At 40.9% G+C, this 22353-nt stretch overlaps 1 protein-coding gene across 1 annotated transcript in view; it reads left to right on the forward strand.

Annotated features, from left to right (window-relative positions):
• Nucleotides 1–19360: 19360 nt before the first annotated feature.
• The window catches only part of LOC126298105 (neuronal PAS domain-containing protein 4), a gene marked incomplete at its 3' end in the record, with an annotated part of 1124810 nt that continues 1121817 nt past the window's right edge, over nucleotides 19361–22353 (forward strand). Inside the window, exon 1 of the mRNA XM_049989427.1 lies at nucleotides 19361–19437. Within this exon, the coding sequence (XP_049845384.1) occupies nucleotides 19427–19437 (11 nt within the window). The remainder of the gene's footprint in view (nucleotides 19438–22353) is intronic.

A 22353-nucleotide genomic window follows, 5' to 3' on the forward strand; every position in this document is an offset into this window, starting at 1 on the left:
GCACGCTCCGTTATGTATGGCGACTTAGTGATGGCATCACATTCCACGCCCCTTTTCGATGACATCATCACGATGGTGTACTGTGGGAAATTTGACAATTGGCAGTAAATTTAAATAAGTAAATATGACAATGGGCAATAAGATAAGAAAACTGAAGATGGCAATGGGTGGTAAATTTGAATGATTAAAGACGGCAGTAGCCACTGAATTTTTCAAAAAATTGCATATTTTTGGAAACCAATCACATTGTCTATTCGCTCTCTCTCTCTTCTCTCTCTCTCTCTCTCTCTCTCTCTCTCTCTCTCACACACACACACACACACACACACACACACACAAAGGTTTATGTCAATTACTGTAGCCTCATTAAAAGCCACATTAGTAAATTTCATTGCTTTTGTGGTCCACTCGTTTTCGTGCATTTTGTTTATGTCAAATATTATATTCCCTTACCGGTAAATTTCATCTGTCTCTTTTTTCACATTCCACTACTGTTATGCTAAAATTGTGTACCGTCTTATCATCAGCAAATTCCAAAAAAATGGTTCAAATGGCTCTGAGCACTATGGGACTTAACATCTATGGTCATCAGTCTCCTAGAACTTAGAACTACTTAAACCTAGCTCACCTAAGGACATCACACAACACCCAGTCATCACGAGGCAGAGAAAATCCCTGACCACGCCGGGTATCGAACCCGGGAACCCGGGCGTGGGAAGCAAGAACGCTACTACACGACCACGAGCTGCGGACAGCAAATTTCAGTTCTATATTTGTAATGTACTACAGATATAGTTGGAAGGAAAAAAAAAACTGATACAAAAACTGGGTAGATATTACATTTGTTATAAACAAAAATTATATTTCAAATAAAGTTGGACTGTGGACACACAAAAATCACATTTATCTTTCTCTTGCTCTGCAAATTTCATTTTACGTTTTCGTACAAATGACTTTGTGTATGAGAACTAAATACTCTTGCAAATTAAAAACAGATTCGTAACAATTCTCATCTAGAGAGCGAACATTAACATCTCCTACAGTTGCACTACGTGACATCTTATGAATAGGAATTGACATTTTAAACAGACAGTTTTCTAATCTGTACAAATTAAAAGAAAGGTTAGTTTGTATCACTATTTTCTAAATCAACTGTATCCGTGTTATTCAGTCTTCCATGCACAGAGTGATGTTGTTAAGAATGTCAATTTCACCTTAATTGATAGCTGAGAATCTTGACAGTAGATACATTGTGCAGTCTTTCACATAGAATAAGCACACCATCTCCACATTCTGTGTTGACACATCTTGCTCTCAAGACTGGATACCGCTCACTCTTCTCCAATGCCGAAAGTCTTTCAGTACACTCTGTGCATTCGCCGTTGCCCAGTTGCTTCAACATGGACGTAAAACAGTTACTGTTATATTGACCTGAGCACACTGTACTCCACACTGTACTCTTCTTTTTTTGTCACTGGCGAGGTTTTCTGTGTTCAGCATTAGTCACAATTGGATAATGGTCTGGAATTTAACGTTCTTTTGCATACTGATTCACTGTATTTGTTGTGGATGATAGAATAAATGTTAAAATTACTTCTCATTAATATATTCACTTCATTACCTTATATAAAATAATGTTTTCGTAGCTAACTTAACTATTGAATTATATGCAATTATCAATATTGTTACCAACGGAGTAAGTTTCAGTTTCTTAACAGAAATTATGTAGTGCTGTGAAATACATGCCAGATTTATCTGCATCCTCCCTCAGTGATGGACGAGCTGTTATTTCTTTTGCCAGCTGTTACTTCTTTTGCCACATTGCTGTATGTTTCTTTTGGTGTTGTGCCTCTATTTGGCTTCTTTTACTACTTTCTCACGTTGCTTTCACAAAAAGTGAAGTTGGTGTTCAGTCTTTTGCAGACCTTCAGGTGGGCAAGGATCATCACTCCAAATATCATCATGATCAGGTATTTTTTGGGACGTTGCTAGAATATTTTGCAACAATCAACGACAAAAAAACATCCCTCTGTTAGAGCAAGTGATCTGTATGTGAACAATCTAAGATATTTGGTGTTAAAATATCTTAGACTTACATTTTTTCTGATTCGATGACACATGTACAGAGGACCACAGCATCAGTAGCAACAGTACCAGTGAACTAATAGCCACAGCACCAATGTCTTACTTATAGTAGTTGTCTCACGTTTAGACATATTTTACAACTGAGTCAGAAATTGCTGACGTCTGCGCATGCGCATTGATACAATTTCATATTCAGTGATTCGACAAGGCAACACAAGTTGCGGCTTGCAAAATGCATTGTCAGTAGGTTGAGACTTGCTACTGTCTAAGCTGTGTGCACGTCATATTACGCCAAGCCAGGAGTCAAAAACGTTTGTCTCCATCACCTGTAAGTGGTCCCCATTGGGGACAGTTACGTATTTTATGTTACACTTTTAATAATGACATTCCCTTTATTTTCAACATACATCATAAACTTTCTCTACCAACTGATTTCTTTTCTTCTGGTCACTCTCTACTTGTGATTTGGTGGACGATTCTGAACATCATCTTCCTCAATGTAATCAGCATCTTCCTATCCATAATCGTCATAATCATTATCATCATCATAATTGTAATCATCTTTTTCATCATCATATTAACCATCCTCTTCTCCTCCAATATCTCCACCCACGGATTTCATAAATACGTTATTTTCATTGGCTTTGATGTGTTTGGCTTAGAGTTCCTCTTTTGTTTGAACAACTATACCAATCTCCGAGCAATGGATCTGATTAGAAGTTGAAGTGCATGGTTCTTGAACTGCGTCTTCCTCTTCGCTGACGAAACCAGGCGAGGTTATGTATCCAAAATCGAATGCAACTGGATTAGTGTATGAAATTATATTTATGGCCTCTTTTGGAATTTGCTTATCTGCAAGGGAGAGATTTTTGCTTTTGAGCAATGGTTGCCTTGAGATTTTAACCTTATTACTAAAGACATCATTGTGCGTAAGTCTGTTTAGGACCTTTAATTTTAAACAACAGATTATATTAACCTATCATTCCCGAATATGCTACACTGTGAATAAGTAAATTAACTCCATTTACATTTACAGGTGAATCACCAGCCATCCAAACTTCTCATTTTGCTTAAAAATTGATGATATTTACAGTATCACGTGTTTTGCGTGTTGCTTCAACAAAAAATGATGCAGCCAGTTTATCCCAAGTCCCTGACATAACTTTCTTTCGTGACTCTCCTTCGCCTCCGTGACAACCATCGCCATCATCACCACCATCCATACTGTATTCATCTTCCTCTTCTTCGCTTCGTCTGCTCCTCCTCCTCCTCCTCCTCCTCCTCCTCCTCCTTCTCCTCCAATGCCTCTGCCTTTTGCTTTCATAAATGTTTTATTTTCTTTGACTTCATCTTGGTCTTTCTTCTTCTTTCAAAATAGCTGCTCCAGCCTCTGTACAGGTGGGAAAAACGGTTTAATACATTTTCCAGTAGGGAATCAGCTTTAGTTTACCTTTTTGCAGCAATGCTAGTTTGCTGAGGATATTTTGCCAAGATTTCAGACTCAATTAATACCTTGCCCATGGGATTTAGAGACGTGTTGAGAAGCGCAAAGCTCAATCTTAGCTGAACCGTCTATAAGCGAACATCTCAATTTACACCACTCGTCACGGCGTTTGGTGTTCGACATACCCCTCAGCCCTCTATTTATATCAAGAGACCCTGGTTTCATGTTCCTGTGAGGGTATTTTTGCAATGACGTCATCAACGACTCTGAACCCTGATGAGGGCATGTTTGCTATGACATCATTAACGACTTTTGATCCTGGCTATATCATGTGAGGTCAACGTCACTGAACACGTGACATCATCAAGATGGCGAATAATTTAGGAAATTAAATATGGAGGTGAGCTAAATTATGCTTAACAAAAAAAATGAATAGACTTGCCAGAAAAATGTATCAGTTTGTCCCAAAAATTATAGAAATACAAGTATCATAAATTTTATTATATGCATTTGGTGAAACATCACGAAAAATATACGTTTTCAAGCAATAAACAGCTTTCGTCACATACCTTGCATTATGGATAGCCGCTGGAACATGAAACTGTGAGAGATCTCTCAGTTAATTCTAAAAATATCACTCTCTGTGGGCTGCTGTTGTCCTCTCAAACCAAAATCAAGTTGTCATGACTCAGCGACTCCAACCTTCGTTTCTACAGCTCACCTTTTCATCAAAAACGCTTTCATGTACGTAATGTCTGCAAGGTAATTACAAGTGATCTTTTTTCAGTCGAAACACATACGTAGCATCTGCATTTAATGCTGTGGCATCAAAAACTAATGCTTTAATACAGGACTGAGAACTCTATTCAGCAAGAATTTTGCCTGTTGTTTTCCATAGTAAGTTGAATGTCCGAAATATGCGTAACGTAAGAAAAAAAAAAAGATGTAGGTATATGCATTGTGCTGTGGAATTAACAAATTCTCTTGCACAGTTTTTCAATGAAAGTGCAAGAACTTATTTATTATGTAGTTTTCAAGTGTTTGTAACGCTGTTGATTCTCACGTCCGTTGTATTTTTCCGTCTTTAAAGATATCATTTGCAGCGCTCATAAGTGCTAACGAGAAAAATTTGCTCTGAAAGACAGAAAATGGATGTGCCTCGCAACTAATGCTAGGTACACTGTAAGGCGCAAATGCAGAAGATATTGTCTGAATGTCGGAAAGATAGGACGCAGATTTCCAGACACAGTAAGGTGCTCTCGGGAAAAAATTTACAGCACTCGCATCATATGCGTTCCCAAAGGAAGTGTTATAGGCTCTTTGCTGTTCCTGATCTGTATAAACGATTCAGGAGACAATCTGAGCAGCTGTCTTAGATTGCCTGCAGATGGTGTTGTCATTTACTATATCATAAAATCATCGGAAGATCAAAACCAACTGCAAATGGGTTAGACACGATGTCTATATGTTGTGGAAAGTGGCAATACCTCTAAGTAATGAAAAATGTGAAATAATCCACACTATATTAAAAGGAATCCGTTAAGTTCCGTTTGCATGGTAAATCACACAAATCTAAATGTTTTCATGTCAACGAAATACGCAGGTATTACAGTTTGATGGCTGGGTGTTGTGTGATGTCCTTAGGTTAGTTAGGTTTAAGTAATTCTAAGTTCTAGGGGACTGATGACCATAGATGTTAAGCCCCATAGTGCTCAGAGCCATTTGAACAATTTATTACAGTTACAAACGACGTAAATCAAAGCGATCATATAGAAACTGTTGAAAGGAAGGCAAAGCAAGAACTGCATTATACTGGCAGAACACTTAGAAGATGCAGCAGGTCTACTAAAGAGACTGCCTGCACTATGCTGGAGTATTGCTGCGTGGTATGGATCCGCGCTAGGTAGGAGTGGCAGAGGACATCGAAAAAAGCTGAAAGAAGGGCAGATTGTCTTGTATTATTACGAAATAGGGTAAAGAGTGCATGGATATAATACGTGCAAAGGCATTTTTGGTTTCGTAGGATCTTTTCACGAAATTACAATCACCACATTTCTCCTCAAAGCGCAAAAAATACTTTTTTGGGAACCACATACGTAAGGAGAAATGATTATTGTAATAAAATAAGAAAACTCTGAGCTCTTCTTATCCTTGCAGATAAAAAAATAATCTGCAGGGAGACATACCAAAAATAATTTCTGCTGTTTCTGACAAACACCTTTATGGGAAAGGAATGTATATTTGACGTGTTCTGAAGTTATAGTCGTCTTTAAAAGTATTAAACTCTTCTGTTCAATTACTGTTACAAGAAAACATCGACTGTAAAACGCTGGTTTTCTCACGAAAGTTACTTTACCAATATGTCTTCCACATTCTGAAGTATTTTACCCTGAGGACATCAAAATGATATCACTGGAAGACTATGGATTCAACGATGCTAATGAAAAGGAGGAAGTTGTCACAGATTCTAATGTTGCATGTTTTTTTTATAGTGTGGATTAAGTCAAAAAATATATCTAAATTATTTTTCACAGGTTTATAATACATTTGGAGAAGAACGTCATAACTTGAATGCAAATGACAACTATCTGTTTCCAAAACAATTATTACGATATTTATATAATGTTTCACACAGATCTCAGAGCCTGTCTCTAGAGTTCGAGATCCACCTCCTGTTAAACTAAATTGTACAGATTGTAAAAGAGATATACTGATGAAAATAAAAGAACAACGTTAATTATAATGAGCATATTTATTTTTACCCTGTAGAATTAACTACAACCCATTTTTTTACATTATAGTGATCCCATCGTCTAGTACAAGGCATATGATATCCTTGGCTAAGATTACATTCTGTGTATGAATGTGTGATACATAAGGGAGCGCGGCTTTTGACGTCATAGGGAGATCAGTGTCCTGGGTTACGTGGCGTCACGTATGTAAACAGAGGGGTCAGAGTCGCCATGCCATACTACTTGTCTTGATGATGATAAGGCTATCAACAAACTTATTACTGACAGAGACCATGTAGGAACACGTTTTGGTCATATCTTTACATCTTAAAACGAAAGACGATGGTAAACTTGAAAAACTCGAAGAAACTGATTTGTTTTTTCCGTCTAAAATCTTATACGGATACAACATAAACCTCACTTACTTTTGCTTTTGCCATAATAAGTTAAGCATTATTTCAGAATTACATCCAAGGCAGAAGAATAATTATGTTATTAACATATAACATGCTGGTTTATTTCGTTGTAATTGTTAACTGAATGGCTGTCAGTTACCAATACATGAAATTGTACTTGTCCGCGTAGTGTATATATTATTTTCCGTCTCTACTTCTTTTATGACACAAATTCACAAAATTTCCTTTGACCATTTTATCAATAAAGTCTGAGACATGACTGAATTTAAGGAATACATGTTTAATTTTTATGTGACGTTCAGATAATTAATTAAATGTTGTACAGTAAAATAGGTAAAACTGTATTCATGTGCAATAAATCTGTTAATAGATTCTAAAGGAGGCAAACGTTAGCTTTGTATAGGTATTATAGTACAGCCATTTTCGATGCCCGATAAAAATGCTTTAGACAGAAGGGGTTACGTGTGAAGGGCCACATAAAGCGCTGTAGATAGTGTGTGCCATTATGTGAACTGGCTGGGTCATTTGCCGGTTTTCTGGACGAGTGTTTCAGTTTAGTAGGAGAGCACGTAGTCGGTAGGAACGTGCGACATAGCAGAGCCTGAAGCCATTCGCTAACTGGAGGTGTTATATAAATATCTACATCTACATCTATATCCGTACTCCGCAAGCCACCTGACGGTGTGTGGCGGAGGGTACCCTGAGTACCTCTATCGGTTCTCCCTTCTATTCCAGTCTCGTATTGTACGTGGAAAGAAGGATTGTCGGTATGCTTCTGTGTGGGCTCTAATCTCTCTGATTTTATCCTCATGGTCTCTTCGCGAGATATACGTAGGAGGGAGCAATATACTGCTTGACTCTTCGGTGAAGGTATGTTCTCGAAACTTTAACAAAAGCCCGTACCGAGCTACTGAGCGTCTCTCCTGCAGAGTCTTCCACTGGAGTTTATCTATCATCTCCGTAACGCTTTCGCAATTACTAAATGATCCTGTAACGAAGCGCACTGCTCTCCGTTGGATCTTCTCTATCTCTTCTATCAACCCTACCTGGTGCGGATCCCACACTGCTGAGCAGTATTCAAGCATTGGGCGAACAAGTGTACTGTAACCTACTTCCTTTGTTGTCGGATTGCATTTCCTTAGGATTCTTCCAATGAATCTCAGTCTGGTATCTGCTTTACCGACGATCAACTTTATATGATCATTCCATTTTAAATCACTCCTAATGCGTACTCCCAGATAATTTATGGAATTAACTGCTTCCAGTTGCTGACCTGCTATTTTGTAGCTAAATGATAAGGGACCTATCTTTCTATGTATTCGCATCACATTACACTTCGCTACATTGAGATTCAATTGCCATTCCGTGCACCATGCGTCAATTCGCTGCAGATCCTCCTGCATTTCAGTACAATTTTCCATTGTTGCAACCTCTCGATGCACCACAGCATCATCTGCAAAAAGCCTCAGTGAACTTCCGATGTCATCCACCAGGTCATTTATGTATATTGTGAACAGCAACGGTCCTATGACACTCCCCTGCGGCACACCTGAAATCACTCTTACTTCGGAAGACTTCTCTCCATTGAGAATGACGTGCTGCGTTCTGTTATCTAGGAACTCCTCAATCCAATCACACAATTGATCTGATAGTCCGTATGCTCTTACTTTGTTCATTAAACGACTGTGGGGAACTGTGTCAAACGCCTTGCGGAAGTCAAGAAACACGGCATCTACCTGTGAACCCGTGTCTAAGGCCCTCTGAGTCTCGTGGACGAATAGCGCGAGCTGGGTTTCACACGATCGTCTTTTTCGAAACCCATGCTGATTCCTACAGAGTAGATTTCTAGTCTCCAGAAAAGACATTATACTCGAACATAATACGTGTTCCAAAATTCTACAACTGATCGACGTTAGAGATATAGGTCTATAGTTCTGCACATCTGTTCGACGTCCCTTCTTGAGAACGGGAATGACCTGTGCCCTTTTCCAATCCTTTGGAACGCTTCGCTCTTCTAGAGACCTACGGTACACCGCTGCAAGAAGGGGGGCAAGTTCCTTCGCGTACTCTGTGTAAAATCGAACTGGTATCCCATCAGGACCAGCGGCCTTTCCTCTTTTGAGCGTTTTTAATTGTTTCTCTATCCCTCTGTCGTCTACTTCGATATCTACCATTTTGTCAACTGTGCGACAATCTAGAGAGGGAAGCACAGTGCAGTCTTCCTCTGTGAAACAGCTTTGGAAGAAGACATTTAGTAATTCGGCCTTTAGTCTGTCATCCTCTGTTTCAGTACCATTTTGGTCACAGAGTGTCTGGACATTTTGTTTTGATCCACCTACCGCTTTGACATAGGACCAAAATTTCTTAGGATTTTCTGCCAAGTCAGTACATAGAACTTTACTTTCGAATTCATTGAAAGCCTCTCGCATAGCCCTCCTCACACTACATTTCGCTTCGCGTAATTTTTGTTTGTCTGCAAGGCTTTGGCTATGTTTATGTTTGCTGTGAAGTTCCCTTTGCTTCCGCAGCAGTTTTCTAACTCGGTTGTTGTACCACGGTGGCTCTTTTCCATCTCTTACGATCTTGCTTGGCACATACTCATCTAACGCATATTGTACCATGGTTTTGAACTTTGTCCACTGATCCTCAACACTATCTGCACTTGAGACAAAACTTTTGTGTTGAGCCGTCAGGTACTCTGTAATCTGCTTTTTGTCACTTTTGCTAAACAGAAAAATCTTCCTACCTTTTTTAATATTTCTATTTACGGCTGAAATCATCGACGCAGTAACCGCTTTATGATCGCTGATTCCCTGTTCTGCATTAACTGATTCAAATAGTTCGGGTCTGTTTGTCACCAGAAGGTCTAATATATTATCGCCACGAGTCGGTTTTCTGTTTAACTGCTCAAGGTAGTTTTCAGATAAAGCACTTAAAAATATTTCACTGGATTTTTTGTCCCTGCCACCCGTTATGAACGTTTGAGTCTCCCAGTCTATATCCGGCAAATTAAAATCTCCACCCAGAACTATAACATGGTGGGGAAATCTACTCGAAATATTCTCCAAATTATTCTTCAGGTGCTGAGCCACAACAGCTGCTGAGCCCGGGGGCCTATAGAGACATCCAATTACCATGTCTGAGCCTGCTTTAACCGTGACCTTCACCCAAATCATTTCACAATTCGAATCTCCCTCAATTTCCTTCGATACTATTGCACTTCTTATCGCTATAAACACGCCTCCCCCTTCACTGTCCAGCCTATCTCTGCGGTATACATTCCAATCAGAGTTTAGGATTTCATTACTGTTTACGTCTGGTTTCAGCCAACTTTCTGTTCCTAGTACTATATGGGCGTTGTGACCGTTTATTAATGAGAGCAGTTCTGGGACCTTTCTATAGACGCTCCTGCAGTTTACTATTAGCACATTAATATTGTTATTCCTTGTTGCATTTTGCCTACTCCTGCCTTGCCGCGTCTCAGGAGGCGTCTTGTCGGGCCTAGGGAGGGAATTCTCTAACCTAAAAAAACCCCATGTGCACTCCACACGTACTCCGCTACCCTCGTAGCCGCTTCCGGCGTGTAGTGCACGCCTGACCTATTCAGGGGGACCCTACATTTCTCCACCCGATAGCGGAGGTCGAGAAATTTGCACCCCAGCTCTCCGCAGAATCGTCTGAGCCTCTGGTTTAAGCCTTCCACTCGGCTCCAAACCAGAGGACCGCGATCGGTTCTCGGAACGATACTACAAATAGTTAGCTCTGATTCCACACCGCGAGCGAGGCTTTCCACCTTGGTTTTGGGAAGAAGACCAGACAGCGTGGTCATCGGTCTCATCGGAGTAGGGAAGGATGCGGAAGGAAGTCGGCTGTGCCCTTTCAGAGGAACCATCCAGGCATTTGCCTGGAGTGATTTAGGGAAATCACGGAAAACCTAAATCAGGATAGCCGGACGCGGGATTGAACCGTCGTCCTCCCCTGTTGTATAAATAGAAAGGCGGTGTTGGTGTAGGTCTAATAGAAGACCATACATTCTGTTTGTTCCTCTGGAGATTTGAAGTGTGTTGGTGTTGTGTGCGTCCTTCTCCTTTCTAAATATAGACTGTTATCTAGTTTCGTTTGTGGAGCATGTTATCGGCGGGAGAGGCTAGATGCCAGTCGGAAACGACGAGATGACTGCGGTGCGCGTTTTCCAATACAATGGTCGTATCTGACAGGAGTTAGAAAGCAGCTGGATTGCTTCAGGGAACTGATCAGTGCTATAGTAGTTGTTGACAATGTTAACCCTATTCACGGGCCGGTCGTTGTGGCCAAGCGGTTCTAGGCGTGTCAGTCCGGAACTGCTCTGCCGCTACCGTCGCAGGTTCGAATCCTGCCTCGGGCATGGATGTGTGTTATCTCCTTAGCTTAGTTAGATTTAAGTAGTTCTAAGTATAGGGGACTGATGACCTCAGATGTTAAGTCCCACAGTGCTCAGAGCCATTTTTGAACCTATTCACGGGTCAAACGAGGCTTGTAAACATTACTTACACAGATAATACACACATCAAAAAAAGTTTTGTATCACCCTGGTTCCCAGAACTCTTGAAGATCGTCGTTGACTGTGATTATTTTATCACAGACAAAGTCCCTTTGACTGTTCAGAGATTTCACTAAACCCGCCCAAAGATGTAAACAACCATTCACAAGCAGCGCCTATTAGACGGAGGGATCCGACAGCCGAACAGTTCCAGTCATTCCACCAGGAAGGAGGTACAGGGCTCGTGTTGTCTGTGGTTCAACCATGCCTAGACGGTCAATACCGCGGTTCGGTCGCGTCTGCATTGTTATTTTGTGACAGGAAGGGCTTTAAACAAAAGAAGTGTCCAGGCGTCTCGGAGTGAAACAAAGCGATGTTGTTCGGACATGGAGGAGATACATAGAGACAGGAGCTGTCGATAACATGCCACGCTCGGGCCGCTCAAGTGCTACTACTACAGTGGATGACCGCTACTTACGGATTATGGCTCGGAGGAACTCTGACAGCAACGCCAACATGTTGAATAATGCTTTTCCTGTAGCCACAGGACGTCGTGTTACGACTCAAATTGTGCGCAATAGGCTGTATGATGCGCAACTTCACTCCCGACGTCCATGGCGAGGTCCATCTTCGCAACCACGCAGCGCGGTACAGATGGGCCCAACAACATGCCGAATGGACCGCTCAGGATTGGCATCACGTTCTTTTCACCAATGAGTGTCTCATGTGCCTTCAACCAGACAATCGTCGGAGACGTGTTTGGAGGCAACCCAGTCAGGCTGGACGCCTTAGACACACTGCACAGCAAGTGCAGCAAGGTGTAAGTCCCTGCTGTTTTGGGGTGGCATTATGTGAGGCCGAAGTATGCCGCTGATGGTCATGGAAGGCGCCGTAACGGCTGTACGCTGTTTGAATGCCGTCCTCCGACCGATAGTGCAACCATATCGGCAGCATATTGGCGAGGAGTTCGTCGTCATGGACGACAATTCACCTCCACCCCCCCCCCCCCCCCCCCAAACCTCCTCCATCGTGCACATCTTGTGAATGACTTCCTTTAGGATGACGGACATCGCTCGACTAAAGTGGTCAGCATGTTCTCCAGACATGAATCCTGTCGAACATGCTTGGAATGGATTGAAAAGGCTGTTTATGGACGACGTGACCCACCTACCACTCTGAAGGATCTACGCCGAATCGCCGTTGAGGAGTAGAACAATCTGGACCAACAGTGCTTTGATCAACTTGTGGACAGTATGCCACGACTAATACAGACATGCATCAATGCAAGAGGACGTGCTACTGGGTATTAGAGGTACCGGTGTGTACAGCAACCTGGACCACCACCTCTGAAGGTCTCACTGTATGGTGGTACAACATGCAATTTGTAGTTTTCATGAGCAATAAAAAGGGCAGAAATGATGTTTATGTTGATCTCTATTGCAATTTTGTGTACAGGTTCCGGAACTTTCGGAAGTGAGGTGATAGAGATCTTTTTTGATGTGTGTATCTGTGTAGCAGTGCAGAGAATTAAGGCAGTTACGATAAGAAACGTTTCCGTGTTGTCTGCCGATCAATATGTTGCGTAACTCGTCATGTACGTCGCCCAGCGCAAAGAGTGCGTTGATTCTGGGCGCGGCTGCGAATGGTCTTTAGACGACGCTACGGAAGCTCGGATGACGGAGGAGAATCAGTGTTTCACCTGGCGACGCCTTGGCAGGATTGGAACACCACCCAGAACTTTATCTTCACGAGGTAGAAGCACTGAGCATCGGCTGCATCGAACAAAAACCAGCAAGATATATGCCATAGCTTGGTACGACAGAGTTGTGAGAAATTTTCGGCGCGAGTGCTAGGGTTTGTGTTTTGTCACCTGTTTTTTTTTTATTGCACTGGACTGTTAGAATCTGTGCAGATGATTTACCCTTAAGAGGAGAAATGTTTCTAGAAGTGGCGGGGAGATTATATTTATGTTGATTTTCGAGGAGAGTGAAACACGAAAAATAGGTGAAGTCAGATACTATTCAGGAAATGCTCAACTAAATTAATCAAATGATGGATGAAAATCATCAAATGTGGGGAAAGGAAAGTAAAAGAAAAAGTAGGCACGATAGGGAGAAGAGAGAAAGAGGGCAAGAAAAGAGAAAGAGAAGGGTGAGAGGGAGGACGGTAAAACAAAAGGAAAGAGTAAAAGAAGAGAAGAGGGTAAAAGAAGAACAAAAGAAGAGGGAACGAGCAGAAAGTTCTTTTCTTGCCACATAGTAAGAACCAGAATGGAAGGAGGAAATCTTGAATCCATTTTGGTTTCTGAAGCGTAAAGTACTAAGGCAGATTCAGGGCGATATGTTAAAAGAAATGCTGAATGACTAAAACAGCATCAACATTTATTGCATAGAAGAGAGAAGGAGTGGAGACGAATCTAAACCAACTTCAGTAAGCGGAAGTAAGTAATTTGAAAGATAATGCAAGAGAGGGATACCCAAATGACAATTTAGGGTTGTGGGGCTGGAGTAGACGACAATATCACAGAAGTTGTCTGTTATACGTAATCATTGTGGAAGGCCTAATGTCTAACATTAGATGGAAAAAATGTACATTTTTCAGAACGTCATGATCTTTTGCCAGATGATTAGAGGGTTCAGGATGTGCTACTTGTGCAAGAATCGGATATAGTCCTGCCTCTTGTATTTAAAATTATACATTGGGAAACAGGAGTAGAGAGAGAGAATTATTCGAATCAAGAAAGCAATCGAAGAATGTGGAGAAAACTGCTACGCATTTGGCAAGTGTGGAAAACATTCCATGACGTTACGTCAAGCAGGAAATGTAAATGTAAAAAATGAACAGAACATGGATGAAAATTTTCTGGAAATGTAGGATGCAGTAAAGGAAAACTAAACCTTATAAAACGGCACAGTTCCGGTGGTACGGTATAACGACAGCGGCCGACAGCACTAGCAGTCCCGAGAACCAGCGCGGCTGGCTGCAATGGATGCGATACATCACGCGGCCGTGAGCGATTGAGGAGCATGGACGAAGCTGGAGGAAAATCGAATTGACATTGGTGTGGAATCTAACGCAGAGACCGTGGGATGAAGATCTGAAGCCTTCCCAATGGCCTTAAAGACTTCGATAACGAAACACGCTGCTCCAACCCAACCCACCTCCGAGATCCCATGATGCACAGAATACAGTGGCGATAGAGAAAGAGAAGCAAAGCAGTGATTAAGCGTCTGTAAACACACACACACACACACACACACACACACATATATATATATATATATATATATATATATATATATATATATATATATATATATCAACCACTCCATAGGTTGTAGCGTGAAGTATGAAAGGCGTCTGAATATGAAATATCGTTTGCATAGTTTTGGTGGCCTACACATGACTATGTATGCATGCTGATAATGTATTTAATGGATGATATTTAATAAAGAGAGCACTATTTCTTTGTTGTTCTGACACACTCAATTTTTCTCACCTTTGTTGGGACACCAGTCATGTTTATGTAACCTACTTCGACGAATAAGTAGGCGCTGTTATAATTTTGTTTACGTTAGATAAAAATTTTTAAACGGAATCTCACATACGGATTTTATATGCATTTTTGTGATAATTTGGTATACAGGTCAGTCCCAAAGTGTTGTGATCCAGATTATGTACCGTTTCTTTAGTATTGTTTCTGATTCAGTACTTCAATTTGGTTTTATGCAATTTTAAATCGATTTTACTTAAGATGCATCCTTCCACATTAATTTAAATGTGCATATCAATTTATTTTAGTTGATACTGAGATTTTTGACGCTTGTAGAGTACTGCCATTTTATTTTAATTTTGATTTTAGATAGATAGATTTTTTAGAAAAGTCTCATTTCTAGGAGCTCATTAGTAATGTTTTCGACAGTCAAAGAAATAGTACAGCAGAAGTCAGCTCACTACACTGAGTTGGGTTACGTTTTTTTGTGCTACTAGAGATGGTAGTATTTATGAATCATTGTAGATTTTGTTTCCAATTTGTCCAGCTAATTTTTAGATTAGTCCTTATGTCAATAAATTGTTTAATGGTACTTGAATATAATTATTCTCGATGTAAATGAGAATTTTATCTCAAGTTTCCGTTTACGAACAATAGTTTTATCGAAATGTAGTTGTTGTCTCTGTTAACGCTACAGCTCCAACATGTTATGTAGATTTTTGGTTCTAATATTCTTTCATGAATTAATAGAGATTCTTGCGCTTACACTGTCCCATAATTATTTCTCTTTTAATAATAGTATCTATAAACAAAACGATGAAGTTTAGCTCTTGTAATAGGGGACAGTCTTGCAGGACTTTTAGCTGATATTTATTTTAACCACCTGGAACAAAAATCCATCTCATACACTAACCAAGTAAACAGCAAAATAATTTTCTACAAGAGAAATGTAGATGACACTCTCTTATTGATTGATGGTAACAGCAGCGAAGTTGAGGTCCTAGCTGAAGATCTAAGAAAATTATATAACAACATCATATTCACTGTCGAACGTGAAATAAACAATAGCATTAACATCCTAGACCTTAAAATATCGAACATAAATAACGAACTACACTTTGATATATTTGGTAAACCAACAACCACAGATGATACCATCAGTAACACAACCTGCCACTCGAACCAACATTAAGATGACTAACTTCAGGTTAGTGCATCTTGGTAGAAATAAACTTCTGACGTTTCTAGCAGGCAACATCACTTGCTAGAGACTTAACGAGAACGCAAAAAAGGCAGTGGAAATCCCTGAATACGACTCCTGAAGCTGATATGCAAAATGGTTTGTATGTAAAATAATTTCGAGGGGCAGTTTGGAGCTCGCGAAGTGGAAATAGGGGAAGTCGGCCGTCAGTTCTTGCCACGGTAGCGGGTGAGTCGTGAGCCCTATGAGGTGAACTGATATTTTAAAAGATTGTTGGATGTGTCGCCGCAGTACTAAAAGATTCTTACTTATTAATAAAGTTGTTCTGCCTATCCGGAAAACTTCGAATGATTTCAGAAATGTTTATGGTTCGCGGGCGTGAGATCTGGATTGCTTATTTACGAGCTTTCTAGTGAGTATTACAGTTTAGTAGCAGTCGGTAGGAAGAGGCCACATAGCATAGCCTGGAACCATTAGCTAGCTGGAGGAGGTGTTTAACGAACGAACCGTACTTCACGCAGGTCTAATCGTAGACAATAAATTAGGTTTGTTCCGGTTAATATTTAAACTGTGGTGTTTTTCTGTGCGTTCTTCTCCTTTTTAGCAACAGACCATCCTCCTGTTTCGTTTATGGGGAAGATTATCGGCAGGAGAGGCTAAAAACCAGTTTGGGGCGGTGATGTGACTGTCTGCGATGTTCATTTACCAATGCAGTGGTTGGATCAGAGTATTTTGAAAGCAGTGGAATTGCTACAGGAAGTTGCTTATTGGCACAGGAGTAGTAGCAATATTAATCGTGTCCCGCCAGTCAGACCATTGCATTGCAGACTTGATTTGGGTCCGGCGTAAGTGCAGTAAAGTCTACGGAGCAATACGTCTCGTAGTTTGTCTCGCACTCTGCACAGCGCTGACAGTCGGTGGTTTCCGTCCGATGCTACGGAATATCCGTGTTTGGACGAGAATGAGCGTTTCAGATTCCTTCTCGGCAATAGTTGCCACTACATTTGCAAAAGAGGATAAACGGAACTTTTTGCACTGCCCTGTAGCAAGGTTTCTAATTACGACGGCATGCGGGGATAATATCACGTCAGGGGCAGAATCGATTTTCTGTCTCAGTTTTTAATTGTAATTAGCATAATTGTTTAATAAATCTTCCTAGCAACAACGTACTTTTTTAAAATTTGTTGTAAGGTCTTATGGGACCAAACTGCTGAGGTCATCGGTCCCTAAATCTATACACTACTTAATCTACCTTTAACTGACGCTATGGACAACACACACACCCATGCCTGAGGAAGGACTATAACCTCCGACGGGGGGAGCCGCACGGACCGTGACAATGCGCCGAGACCGCGCGGCTACCGAGCGCGGCAACGACGTACATAACATGTTTTTGCTAAAGTTTGAAGTCCCTACAATGGTCGACCAATTAGAGACTAAGTGATCGCTCATACTGCACAAGGTTTGGAGTTTAACGCAGCCACGGCGTTGCGTCCAACTGATTACTATAATTACGAAAGATATAAATGGTGATGATGTATTCTCAAGACACAGTATTTCTGGTCTGTTTCATCGGTAGGACAATGGTAGAGATTCGCGCCCGGACATCCTGATTTTGATTTCCCTGGATGGTTCCCTTGAGAGGACACGGCAGACTTATTTTCCCGTCCTTGATGAATCAGAGCTTGTGCATCATCTATAATGACCTCGTTGTCGACGGGACGTTATACGCTGATCTTGGTTCCTTCTTCTTTGTTTCAGTGTTGTTATGCAGCTCCACCGTCCTATGTATTTGCGCGGAACATTTTAGATAAAAAAAAACCACAGCAGCTTTCACAGTATTTCATCCAGTTTATTTCACCGTATCTGTTATCTTCTGCAAATAAATAATCTTAAGCCAACATTCTACTGGAGCAGTTATGCGGACATAACCTCTTCACTGAGCGAGATTGCACGATCGTAAGACACTGGACGCGCATTCAGGAGGACGACGGTTCAAATTCCGGTCTGCTCATCCAGATTTGGTTTTTTCATGGTTTACCTAAACTGCTTCAGGCAAATGCTGAGCTGGTTCGTTTCGAAAGGACACTTCCGATTTCCTTCCCTAGTTCGAAAATGTGCTAAATCTAACTTCTTTGTTGATGGGACATTAAAATTCAATTTTCTTTCCTTTCCGTTTGGGAACCTCTTGGAACGGAATATTTTACGTAAATTTTTTATAGTTACGAAAGTAGATCCATTGTTTTGGAATTCCACTAGTTTTTTCATGTGTAGCTCAACAGCCTCGACGTAATTTCTGAATTATGAAACAATTATAATTATCCACCGTATGCTTGAGAATTCTTTATACGAGATGTCTTTTATTGCGTCATGTATTAAATTACATTACTTGCCAGTTTTGGCCTGTGACCACTTTCAAATGCTACTGCGTCGGTGATGTGTGTGTCGTGTTTAAAATCTATTCAGTGCTACTTATAAACAGAGAGTTCTCCCCCACATACGTTGAAGATGCGGATTTTTTAACGATCTTAATGTCGATGAGAGGTTAAAACCTTACAAAATGTATCAGATGTTACGAACATTTAATATAACTGAATAAATATAGCTTGTGAATATAATTATGTCGTCGTGAACAGCGTGTATCCAGTTTCCTACCTCAGTTCTTGCAATGGAGAATCGTGGCCTCCTTCTGTTGATTTTCTCTTCGGCATGCGATAGATCTATCTATAGGTCACTCCTTTAACAGAAGAGGAAATTACCCACTAATCATGCTGTTAAAAAGAAAGAAACCAAGTTTGATTGTTTCTGAATGAGCTCCACCAGTCGCTTTCCTTAACTCATTCTTGTTCCTTTTTTTTATGAAATCGTTAGCTGCAGCCATCTCATATGCAATCAGCGTACTAGGTAAGCGTAATGCAACAGTAACAAATGTGGATGCTTCGGCGGTGCTTATTCATGCTCTTAATGAGCGGCAATTAGAGGTTCGGCCTGTGGTGACAACCGCCGGTCGTCCTCCCGTCTTTGACAGTACCAGCGGCAGAACTCTGAAGTCGCTCACGAGATGTCTCTACAAGCCTTCAAGGCGTCCCACCCGCACCACATTTAAAACGTTCGCACATACAAACAATATTAAGCGAGAGCGCATTTATCGCATTAGCTGACCGGCGGACGTCGAAACGTGAGCATAATAAAAACCGCTCCCCTCCGTCTTATTCGAAAGGGTTTGTTTTATTTTGCGCGTCGCCGGCTCTCTCTGTCTCTCTCTCCGTCGCCCGGTCTCTCTCTGTTCTCCTCTCCTCTCCTCTCCTTCTTGTGCTGCTCCGTGCGATTCCTTTTTCCCCAGCCGTGAAAGATTTCCTTCCAATGAGCGCGGCAGGCGGGCAAGGGATCCCACCAATAGCGTAGCAGGCGAGCGCGAAGCGGGGAGGGCGCCAACGCGCCTTCAGGCCGCAGTATGCGCCCAGCGCGTGTCCGGGTCTTTACTCACGTGCTGCAACAGCCATGCGTCCTACGTACAGCAAGACGACATAGCCAACATGTTCACACGGTATGTCCGTAGTATTCAGTACAACACGCCGCTCTTCTCTGCACGCCGAAACGGGAGAAAGAGCCGATATTCTCTCGTCCGTCTTTTGCGGCTGTCGGCGCCGCTTCCTTCTGGTTCTCATCTGCCGAAATGTCATCTGCGGCGTGTATCTCGAAGCGCGGGTGAAGAAGTAGGCGTGACAGTCCGTCGGTGTCTTCGGCGCGCTCGCCAAACCTTTTGGTGTGCCGACAATTATGTTCAGTGTGACCCAGCGTGTGAGAAGTGCACTGTATTACAGTGGTGCTCCTGTCCTGTTCGTGCGTTGAAGTCACCATCAGAATTTGGCTGGTGTCTCCTCGTCACGATGCCACGAGTGTCACCCTAGTGAATCACCCATACGCTTTGTCAATTTTCTTAACTGTCACAGCTTCTTACAACAGAAGGTGCAAATTCTTAGCGCGGGTTGCGGTAATGGTTTAATCGTGATTTTTGTGTTTAGTATGAAGTATTCAAGGCAATTCTGTATCTATTGAAGATTTGCTTGTCTTCATTAAAGTACTACTTCGGCACACATTTGAAACAATTCTGAACATTGTTGCAACGTTAGTCCGTGTCCAGAATTCTTCCAAAGTTATCACTATCGAAACGTCAGTGCTTTAAAATATCGTACCTACATTATTGAAACAGTTATCAAAATTAGACACATACTTTGTAATAGTAGCGTGTCACGCCTTATTTGGATGTGATTTCCAGATATACGCTTTCTACTTTGTTTTCCTGGTCATAATCGAGTAGTTAATTTTAAATGTTTCCTTTCAAATTACACTATGTCGATGAACGGTTCCACGTGTATAACGATGGAAAGAGTAATGACTGGAATAATCTGCAAAACGTTAATGAATAGTTGTCCTATCAAAGTAAATTTGCAATAAAATTTTGTTTTGGAGAAGTACTTTTCGTTCATTGTATTAAAACACAGTACAGTTAAATTTCAGAGTTTAATGCTTGCATTTAAGGAGGAGTGTTTATGTGAATATAAAGCTTGACTTGTGCTCACAGTAACACAATTAATAATTTATTGGATTGTGTGTAAACGTGGCCAATTGCAGAATATACAATCATTTAGTTCTGCAGTGGCTGCAGAAAATCCATTTCTCTATTTCTATTTTTTTTCAAATTTATCTGTTATCAGAAAAAAATATTACTTTTATTTTGCAAAGTGAGTTTGTCGAGGTTCTTATCTGAAACACAAGATCATTAAAAAGTAATGAAACTAATCCCGTAATAATGCTTATCATAATAAATATAGTCCTAACTTGTTACACTTATATTGTCCGTACGTTTTCAAGTGTAAGATGAAGTTCATACAAGGGCAATGTTTTACTACCTGAGGCAATAAATAAATCAATGCTATACATCAGTTGCTTTCGGTGACACTAGCCGAATAGCTTTTCTGTGGCAAGAGACATTTACACTCTGACATCTGTACATGCCCACACTCTGTTTGCGACATTTGATGCGCGTTGCGACGTTTTTTACAGTCGTGTGGCGTGGAAACGACGGCACGTGAAGCTGGGAACCGTTTCGGCGTCCGCAGAGTCCAGGAGTAAATAACATTTATGAATATTGCGTATTACTTCCAATGACGCGTAGCAGTGGTCTGCAGACACGAATGTTATTTTCTTGTCGTAAAACACTTTACCACAGACGTTCCCACACGCCGCATACATATGGGTCGTCAAAAGTCGGATATAACACACGAAAAGGACTTCACACATCTTTATATGCCAGGCGGCGTCTTTAGAAGGCGTGGGTGGACTGCTAGGAGCTGAATTTTCTGTCGTAGGAGTAGTCTTTATGATTCAGTGCAGCCTAAATTTAAGGAACATAAGATAGAGCACGTACATGAACGCCTTAGGTGCTTCTGTAAAAATTTTCGGAAGAGCTATAATTGTAGTGTGCCCCGCCCTCTATAGACGATGTCCTCAACTACAGCTTTTACACGTTTATTATTTGTGACGATGCAGCATCATTGCAATATTAATGAACGCAGATCTTTGTTGTCATTGTTGCTCGTTAATAATGCACTGAACACTGAAGCGCCTTCAGTAATAAATAATATCTCTATCCACTAAAAGTATTATTTTAACAGGGTTGACGAATTAAAAGTAGTATCTTTCTACAATAGTAACATAAGCATTCATTGCAGCGCCTCGATTTGTCTTTACCAACATAGGTCATGTGGCTTTAGTGACATAGCACTATTTCACAATGATTACTGTTTTAAAACAAAGCTGAAAATTGTGAGAAAGGATACATTGCCAGAGGAAAGTAGTATTTGAAAACAGAGACTCGTCTCCTGTAGTTTTTGTTACGTCTTAGTGATCAGAAAGAGACAGCAGAAATGGGTCGTTAATAAGCGGTCAGGTGTTCCTTCCACCGTTTCTTCAATGAATTATTTGTCTCAGGATACGCCTCTAGATTATACAACTGTTAAATTATTAGACTGTAGCCGCATATCCAGTTTCGTACATGCTTCAATGGGCTTCAAAGATAATATTTAATGGATAAAACCAATACCTTCGTTACTAATTCCGTAATGTACTTTTACTCACAACCATTGTGAAATACGCCAATATATAATTTATATGTACAGCTTTCCCATGGTACAAACTTTTAGTTAGAACTGATAGCGAGCTTTAGAGTTTCCCAGTGCTGTCGTGCGACTAGCTTTTAAATGACATCAACGCTGCTTAGAGTGTTTTCATACCATTAAAATTCTGGTAGACAACCGCATTACGATATTTCTTATTCGACAGTCTGTGTTATAAAAGAGGTTTGATGACGCAAAGGAGATGCTTAACGGTTTCAGCTGTAGAAACTTTTCATACAGTTTATTTACCTGCGAAGGACTCGCAATTAAGATTGCAAGCTTTC

This window comes from Schistocerca gregaria, chromosome X (assembly GCF_023897955.1).
Source record: "Schistocerca gregaria isolate iqSchGreg1 chromosome X, iqSchGreg1.2, whole genome shotgun sequence".
Lineage (NCBI taxonomy): Eukaryota > Metazoa > Arthropoda > Insecta > Orthoptera > Acrididae > Schistocerca > Schistocerca gregaria.